Source organism: Oratosquilla oratoria, chromosome 1 (genome assembly GCF_046742065.1).
Source record: "Oratosquilla oratoria isolate Oo_2021 chromosome 1, ASM4674206v1, whole genome shotgun sequence".
Taxonomy (NCBI): domain Eukaryota; kingdom Metazoa; phylum Arthropoda; class Malacostraca; order Stomatopoda; family Squillidae; genus Oratosquilla; species Oratosquilla oratoria.
Window position 1 is genome coordinate 136,388,070 of NC_134777.1, and position 9,904 is coordinate 136,397,973.

At 40.0% G+C, this 9,904-nt stretch overlaps 1 protein-coding gene across 8 annotated transcripts in view; it reads right to left on the reverse strand.

Annotated features, from left to right (window-relative positions):
- Window positions 1–8,214, reverse strand: part of LOC143027418 (luc7-like protein 3) — a 261,462-nt gene extending 253,248 nt beyond the window's left edge. For 5 of the 8 annotated variants that reach the window (XM_076188733.1, XM_076188712.1, XM_076188716.1 and 2 more), the window contains exon 1: window positions 8,058–8,214. In XM_076188733.1, coding sequence (XP_076044848.1) covers window positions 8,058–8,162 — 105 coding nt within the window. In that variant the 5' untranslated portion in view covers window positions 8,163–8,214. The remainder of the gene's footprint in view (window positions 1–8,057) is intronic. The other 3 variants (XM_076188724.1, XM_076188729.1, XM_076188719.1) reach the window with 2 other exon arrangements.
- Window positions 8,215–9,904: the final 1,690 nt, after the last annotated feature.

Consider the following 9,904-nt stretch of genomic DNA (forward strand, 5'->3'; position numbering starts at 1 on the left):
GTCTGTTATGTATTTTATTTGTTAGGTTGTGGTGGGGGATAGCATCAAAAGCTTTACTAATGTCTAATGTTATAAGAAGTTTTCTGTGGTGGGGCCTATCTGAATTGATGCCATCTAAAATTCTTTGTGTGAGGTTTATCAGAAGTGTGTTTGTGGAGTGTGGTGGCCTAAAACCGTGTTGTGAGTCAGCAAGGGGAATATGTGGTGTGACAAGTTTAAATATTAAGCATTCAATGACTTTAGAGGGGGTGCAGAGAAGTGTGATTGGGCAGTGCGATGTTGGGATTGTTTGGTTTTGGAATGGTGATTATTTTACCATGCTTCCAGATGTCGGGTATAGTGTTGTGTGAATAGCTGTAGTTTGCAATGTTTGTGAGTGCATGTATACCTTGTGGTCTAATGTGTTTTAGGTGGATGTCACTCATGTTATCAGGGCCACAGGCAGATGAGTGCTTGAGATTATGTATTATGTGTTTTGTCTGACTGTCTATGAAGGGTGTGTAGTCTGAGTCTGTGGGAAAGTCTTTCTTACGTCGAATAGTGTGTCGGTCGTCAGGGTGAGAAGCGAGATGGCTTGTCTGTGCAAAATGACGTATGAGTGCGTTTGCTTGTTGTCTGTTTGAGGGTAGATTGTCTGTTGTTGTGATTATTGCTGCGTGAGAGCGTGTTGTGTTACTGTTGAGTGTTTTGTACAATTTGCTGGTGTTTGTTTTGTGATCAAGTTCATTGAAAAAGTTTTGCCAATTTTGTGTTTTTTGTTCATGTATTTTATTGGCAATCACAGTGTTTAGTGTTTGTATTTGGTCTGCTATGTTTTGAGGGATAGGTGTGGGGGTATTGTGTTTAAGTGTGTCTCGTTGTCTGATGAGGCCTTGGATTTCTGGTGTGAAGTTGGGGTTGTGTGATTTTCTGTTGCCTCTAGGGATGTATCTCTTGTCTGCATTTTGTATGATTGTATTAAAAGTGTGCACAGCATTGTTTATGTTTGTGATTGGTGTACTGTTAAGTGTTTCAAAATGTTGTTCTATCTCTTCAGTAAAAGCTTCCCAGTTATCTCTCTTGTAATTGTTGTATGTGTGTCTGTGGCCAACTGGGGTGCATCTTGTCTTGGTGGTGATGATTGGAAGATGGTCAGAACCAAGGGTTCCGACCACTCTCCATGATGTTGTTGGGGTTAGGCAGGGGGAGCAGAAGGTGATATCAGGAGAGGAGGGAGTGTAGAGGGCTTGGTGTGGGATGTGTGTATGATTGTGTGTGTTGTTCATGATAGTCAATGAGTCAAAGCTGAGTCTGTATATTAAGTCCTCTGTATGTGTCAGGGTTGTCGATATACCAGGCAGACGACTTGGCATTGAAGTCACCACCCATGATCAGGTTGAGGATTGAGGCTAGTTGGCTAAATTGAGGCCTGAAGGTGTTTGGAACTGTGGGGGATGATTGGGGGGGAATGTACATATTAACTATTGTCAGTGTTGATTTGTTGCCTGTGCAGATTCGAATGGATTGGATTTCTGTAGTGTTGTCTGTGGTAGGGAGGAGAATTTTGGTTGTGGCATTTGTGTCCACAAAACAGATGGAGTGGTGGATCAGGGTGATGAGTCCATCGCCATTGCCGTCGGTCCGGTCTTGTCTGATGGTGGTGTAATTATGAAATGATGGTGTTTTGTGTGAGTGTCTTAGTTTTGTTTCTTGTATAATTGCAATGTGTATGTTGTGTTGTTTAAGAAAGTGTTCAAGTTCATGTTTTTTCGTGTTAATACCGTCAATGTTGTGTTGTAATATGTTGATGTTATGTGTTCTGTATGTGTTGTATGTTGCCGTTTGGGGTTGAGGTTGGGGTGTTAATGGGGAAGGTATAGGATCTGGGTTAGAGGGGGGGAAAGGAGAGATTGGGGACAAAGGAAGGGGAGTACTGATTGGGGATAAGGGCAAAGGGAAATTGGGAGTGGGTAAGGGTGCTGGCTTTGGTTGGGGAGGTGGTAGTGGGGTTACTGGAGGGCAGGTAGAACATGTCCAAGTGTTTGTGTATTGGTTTGTGTCAGCAAGTGTTGTACAAGTGAGGTGGGCCCAGTTTTTGCCCATATTGCACTGAACTGAGCCCTTTGTCTGTCTGCTCAAAGTAATGGGTTTAGAGCATGTTGGACATGTGTATTTTGTGGTGGGCCCAGGATTGCTCTCTACATCTCCTAGGATGAGATGGATAGATGGGGTGAAGGGGGCTTTGGGGAAGAGGAAGGACAGAAGAGGACAGAAGACAGGGGTGAATGGAGAATGGTTGTATATGGATGATGATGTGATGCATGAGGTGGAATGGGTGGGGGGATGGGGGGTGAGGTACTATGTGTGAGCAAAAATTGACACAGCCCGAAGGGGAACGGAGAGGGGGGTCGCCGATTTAATGAAGCGGCCTTGCTATGGATGTGCTGTGGCTTGCGACACTGCCTCTGACCCAGGGCAGTGGACAGGGTGCAGGGATGAACCCATCATCCAGGAGGTGCTAAGATAAGAGAGAGGGTGGAGTGTATTTAGGGATGGAATGGGTGGGAATGATTTTATGCCTTTTTCTTTTTGGCTACCTCCCTTGTGAGGGGGAAAAAGCCTTGGTGTATGTATATATATATATATATATATATATATATATATATATATATATATATATATACATACATACACACACAAGCTTTTTTGCAGATGACGCCAAACTATTAAGGAAAGTAGAAACTGATAAGGACTGTGAAGCACTGCAGGAAGACCTGAATAAGGTATGGAACTGGAGTCAGAAATGGGAAGTGGACTTTAATACTAAGAAGTGTAGCATAATGGAGTTTGGAAAAAGCAAAAATAGAATATCAGGAGAATATACAATTGGAACCAAGGAGGTAAAGAAGGTAGGATCCGAAAAAAGATTTGGGGGCAATTATCACAAACGACTTGTCCTATGATAAACAGATTAACAAAATTGTCGGGGAGGCTTACAACTTGCTAAGATCAATAGAAGTGGCATTTGCATACTTGGACGAAGACATGATAAAAAAAATATTGGTTACATTGATAAGGCCTAGACTAGAGTATGCGGCGACATTGTGGTCACCCAGTACCAAAAAGAATATAAAGAAAATAGAAAGAATCCAGAGAACAGCAACAAAAATGGCACCTGCACTTGCAAACCTATCATATGAGGAGAGCTTGGCTAAACTGGAGTTACCGATGCTGGAGCAGAGAGAGAGGTGACCTACTGACCATCTACAGAATCATGAAAGGCATAGAGATACTTGATAGAGAGGACTTACTAAACTGGGACAAGAGAAACACAAGAGGACATGGAAAGAAAATAAAAAAAACAGCTACAGAAGAGAAATGAAGAAAAAGTTTTCCACATAGAGTAGTGGACACTTGGAACAAACTGGACAATGAAATAGTATGCGCAAAAACCATGAGTTTAAAAGCAAACTAGACACTGCAAGATACAAAGGAGGGACACCACGAGCATAGCTTCCCTTCCCGCAAAATACAACTTGGTAAATACAATTAGGTAAAATACAATGTATGCACAATTTATTCAGTAATAAGAGATGAATTATTTCATAGTATAAAATTACAGTAGAAGCCCGATTTAACGAACTAATTCAGCCAAGGTCCAGTCCGCTAAATTGACTTTTCTGTTAAATTGAGCGAGTGAGCGTTGGTGTAAGTGTTGCCAGAGCGGATTATAAAAATGATACGTACCTAAAAATTCCCTAGTGTACACACACACACACACAGTATATATATTATTGTAAGTGAATTATAGGCAGCACAATCGTGAATTGCAAACAAACAGCAATGTGCAGTAATTTGTTGCAACATGTGTGTGTATTTTACCTAGTTGTATTTTACAGGAAGGGGAGCTATGCTCGTGGGGTCCCGTCTTCATATCTTATTTTATCTAAACTATTTTTAAATTTATGTATTGTTTTTGCACACACCACTTTTTCATCTAACTTGTTCCAACTGTCTATTACTCTGTGAGGAAAGCTGTTCTTTTTCAGATCTCTTCTATAGCTGTCTTTCTTGATTTTCTTTCCGTGTCCTCTTGTATTTCCATCATCCCATTTTATCAGATTCTCTCTATCAATAATTTCTATGCCTTTCATGATTCTGTAAATAGCTATCAAATTTCCTCTCTCTCTTCTTTGCTCTAGTATCTGTAGTTCAAGTTTTGCTAGTCTCTATTCATATGATAGTTTTGAGAGTGTTGGTGCCAATTTTGTAATTGCTCTTTGTATTCTTTCAAGTTTTTTTTATACATTTTTTTGTACTTGGTGACCATATCGTTGCTGCATATTCCAATCTTGGTCTTATCAGAGTGATTACAATTTTCTTCACCAAGGTATGTATTTGTGTATTTACCTAGTTGTATTTTACGGGAAGGGGAGCTATGCTCGTGGGGTCCCGTCTTCATATCTCATTTTATCTAAACTATTTTTAAATTCATGTATTGTTTTTGCACACACCACTTTCTCATCTAACTTGTTCCAACTGTTTATTACTCTGTGAGGAAAGCTGTTCTTTTTCAAGTCTCTTCTATAGCTGTCTTTTTTTATTTTCTTTCCGTGTCCTCTTGTATTTCTGTCATCCCATTTTATCAGATTCTCTCTACCAGTAATTTCTATGCCTTTCATGATTCTGTAAATAGCTATCAAATCTCCTCTCTCTCTTCTTTGCTCTAGTGTCTGTAGTTCAAGTTTTTCTAGTCTCTCTTCATATGATAGTTTTGAGAGTGTTGGTGCCAGTTTTGTAATTGCTCTTTGTATTCTTTCAAGTTTTTTTATACATTTTTTTGTACTTGGTGACCATATCGTTGCTGCATATTCCAATCTTGGTCTTATCAGGGTGATTAGGATTTTCTTCACCATTTCTTCATCCAGGTATGTAAATGCAACTTTGATTGTTCTTATTAAATTATTATAAGTTTCTCCAAAAATCTTATTTATATGTTTCTCAGGTGACATATTATTCATAACAATGACTCCCAGGTCCTTCTCATTTTCTACTTTTTTTATTCCTTCTTCTCCCAATTTATATGATCCTGTTATTCTGTTTTTGCTTTTTCCAAATTCCATTATACTACACTTTTTTGTATTGAACTCCATCTCCCACTTCCTACTCCATTCCTGTACTATATTTAGATCTCTCTGTAGTGATTCACAATCTTCTTCAGTTTTCACTCTTTTCAGTAGTTTTGCATCATCTGCAAAGAAGCTCATATAGCTTTCAATTCCTTCATCCATATCATTAATATATATAGCAAACATTATTGGGGCCAGAACTGTTCCCTGCGGAACACCGCTTATTACTTCATCCCATTTTGAGTGCTGGTTTCTTATCACTACTCTCATTTTTCTTTCTTGCAAAAAGTCTTCCATCCAATTTAGTAGTTTTCCCTGTATTCCTCCTTCAGTTTCTAATTTCTTAAGCAATTTCTTATGTGGTACTTTCTCAAAAGCTTTCTTTAGGTCTAGAAATGCACAGTCCGCCCATCCATCTCTTTCTTGTATTATATCTATTAGCCTTGAATAGAAACATATTAAATTGGTGACGCATGATCGTCCTTGTCTGAATCCAAATTTTAGTTGTGCACACCTACGCGACATAGCAATAGAAATTTAATTATTAATTTTGTAAATTATAATAGATCAACATAATATACAATTTTCTTGGAGGAAATCATTAACAATAAAGTCGAGGCAGCTGAATGATATGCCATGTTTGTTTTGATAGGTGCAGAGGTCGCAGAAACGAAAGGATGACAAATTAGTCTATTCTAACCTAACCTACATAACCTAACCAATGTTTAGTAATTCGGTACCTCAAATTCTAAAGATAGTCTCGGTTGTCCCCATCATCACAGATGCTGACAGCCTGATTATTATTGTACCTCGGGCAATTAACAGACAATGGCAGAACCCTGCGTTCTGCCATAAAGTCCAAGGAAGACCAATTGTCTTTGTAACAGGACTTACTAACATCACCTGGAGTTGGAGAACACCTGGTCCACAACATGAAAGCCGTTGTCTGATAGTGACAGGACTGGCATGGCGTCAGTAACATATCCTAGCAGCTTCATTCGTTAATAAATTTGCTTGTTGTAACATTTTTCTGTTTTTTATTTCCACAAAGAAAATTGCATATTACGTTTGTGTTATAATTTACAAAATTAATATTTAATTTTTTAATATCATGTAGGTGTACACAACTAAAATATTACCACATAGGCTTGTAAAGACTTCTAGTGTGTGTATGGAAACAACATTAAGTTACTACAACTCTTGCTGGCCAGCCTGACCCACTGCCAACTCAGTCCATCAGGTGCTTGAGACACCATCTTTGTTTTGATGGATGTGGAGATCGAAGAAATTTAAGTATGATAAATTCATCTACTTTAACCTAACCAAACTAGTTAGGTCAAACACCGCTAGAGGTGCCACCATCTATGACGTCCGCCAATAGCGTGTCATTTTATGCGCACCTCATTCAAATGACCAAATTTACATATCGCGGGAAATTTAATTCATAAAAATGTCACGCGAGTGTATTTACTATGATCATGGTAAATTTCAACCAATCACATCATCAGTTACATGTCGGTACATAAAAACATAAGATAAACATGGCAGCCTGCATTCAGCAGTAAATCGAAAATTTGTGTATGTTTCAACATGAAAAATGAGCCAAAAAACTCCATTAAATGGGTAACAGACCCATATAAACGAAAACTACAAGTCTCACGGATTATTCTAATACCAAAACCAGGGCAGGGTATTACAAGAGAGCTGAGAAATCATACATACATATACCAAGGTTTTTTTCCCCCTTACCAGGGGGGTAGCCAAAAAGGACAAGGCACAAAAACATTCCCACCCATTTCATCCCCGAAAACACTCCACACCCCTCCACCCTCCCTCCCATCTTAGCACCTCATAAATACAAATTAGTTTTTTTTCCTATCGGCTCGGATTATCGGATAACAATGTCAAATGTATTGCGACATTTCAACCGGCAATGCAGATGTGTCTGTCGAACCATGCTATAGCCTCCATACATTTTGGCCCAATTTTCTGGGCCAAAATTGAAAATAGGCCTGATTTTGTACCCTTCAAAATGCAATATCTCAGGAACTAGGGCAGCTAGATGAATAATTCAAATTGCATTGTACTCACAGTGACTTTCTGCATACTATGAGAACTACTTCAGCTCAAATATCAGGAATTCCATTTTTATGTTGACCTAGCTAACCTAACCATACACTTCTTTAAATGAATAATAATAATAATAATAATAAAATAAAATAAATAAGTGGAGTTAGTCATGCCAGGCCAAGGTAGTGTGCTGACTTGGTTGAGTAAATGGGCCAAGTAACCAAGTTGACGATGGGGGCGAGTTAACCCCACACGACTAAAAAAAAAAAAACCACCATTCTCTTAGCCTACAATAAAAAAATATGGATGTTATCAAACCAATCTTTTCAGCTGTAGCCCTTTTCCCTCCCCAGAATTATGTCAATCCATACATAATTTGTATCATACACTCAAGCTAATCATGGTTACTGGTAACACCCACATCAGGCACATGAATAACCAAAATGTCAATTTCCCACCACCCCCAAGTTACTCAAAACTTGACGACACTTGAAAGTCCCCGAGAACCAAACCTAAATCCTATATCTAAAATTTCCTATAATACTATTCAAATGGTTTACTTGTGCTACATAGAATGATTATGATATCGCCAATTTACATGGCTGCAAATATTAAATTATCAATGTGTACGCAGTGCTTTAAGTCCGACCTGGAACATATGTATACTCTTGATCATAAATTGCAGTAAAATGCAACTACACCACAACAAAACACTTAAACCTGCAATTTCGAAGTAGACTTTTTCCTGGGTAAAAAAATAATACAAATTTGATTTGGTTATCACGCGCACGGATTCCATACGCCCCCAGACCATCACAACATCCATCTTTTCTTCATTCATTCTTGCAAATTATTCCCCTAGAGCAGCATATATCTTACCTCTGGTGAATCCCAATGCAGTTTCCTTTGATGTTCATCAGGAACAATATTCCTTTGCCTTCCCATTAATTCATCCAGTAACGCCGCTGCTGCGTGCACCGCCATTTTAGATAATTCTATGTGAAATGCGTTGTTGCCAAGTGACGAATATTATCGTGCCAAATTTTTTAAAAGAAATTACATTCTTCTTTTTTCATATTGATTAAAATCTGAAGTTGAAACATTTTCAATACTGGATTTAAAATAAAACAATGTCATTAATGTAAGTTCCCTTTTCAATTATATGTGTGCATTCATTACCATGTACACCAAATTACAGGTAACACGAATTCCTTGAATATAATTCACAAGTTATCCACCAAACGCTCATGAAACACTAATTCTAAAATAACTTAGTGAAGAAATATATTTATATGTGGATATAGACTGTACTACCTGGACAGTGAGCAATGTATAAATATATTGCACAATTTACTATTTATTTCCACAACTATACAATGACGTGAATCTATTCCAACTAGAATCCATAAACTGATAATCTCCACTAACGGAGATGAATAGCTGGGCGACAACCTGAATAAGCGAAAAAATGCCATCCTGTACGGATGTAGGTGTAGTGACATGATGCATCCTACGACCCGTCACACACTGATCAAAGAAATCTTCGGAACTAGCCTTCCAAGTTCCTGTAGTTGGCAAGCGTAGTTCGCAAGGGTGTCCCTGCCAGCCAGCGGTCAGCCAATCAGGAAATTGGAAAGCTCCTCACATTCCCGCCAGCCTCCCTTAAAAGTTCGGCGTTTCGCCGAGATGGGCAGAACAGTACCGACCAGCACACACAACAACATCTCCTCGTCCAATATTCTAGCCGTCCCATCGAGCCTCGCCGTCATCATCTGCTACCGCCTCGCTGACGTTAGGCTCCACGTCCAGCTGCAACCATAAGCTCCACTAAGCTGTGGCCTTAGTCCGAGCTTCACCTATATTTCTCATGTGACACTTCTAGTGTCGCACCTTGTGGCTAATTACCAAAAGAAAGAAATTAGATATTTTGTGTTGATATTCATTTGTCCTGCCGTTGTTCCGAACTAAAACTACTACAAAGTGGTGACCCCGGTGAAGGACAACCAGGATTATGGAAAACACACAAGTGAAACTTCCCAGTTTCTCCCGTGACTTGGAGAGCTGGCTAGTTCACACAGAGGCCTATTTAGCCACTCAAGGTAACGTGCCGGACCTCCAAGCCTTCGGCGCGTACATCGCCGCTCTACCAACGGACGTCATCGCCCTTGTCCGTAACGTCGTCTCCTCTCCTCCGCAAGAAGGCAAATGTTCCGCCCTCAAGACTGCCTTACGAAAGCTTTACACCAAGCCCGACGACCAGCTCTACCGAGATATCCAGCATAGTGAACTCGGCGACATCACCCCATCACAATTATACACCCGTATGGCCGCCCTCAATACCCGGGCAAAGGTGTCATTGCCCAAGGAACTCCTCCGCTCCATTCACCTCTCCAAGATGCCGGACGCCCTCCACTTACACCTGGAAGCTCTAGCCGGCGATAAGGACAACGAACAATACTGCGAAATAGCAGATAGATTGTTCCAACGTCATATCTCAGTACAAGTCCGGTCAGCCAGCAGCTTCCACCCCAGTGACAAACCAGTGCAAAGTGTTCAGTGTAGTGACGACCCAGGTGTTAGTGACAATAATGCTGTGAGTGAAAACATTCCCGTGTCATATAGTGCCAGTGACCAAAGTGTGCAGCAACTACGACAGGAAGTGGCCGACATGAAGACTTTGCTCAACCAGTTTTTAGCCGAGAAGGGAAGCCATCAACCACCACGTA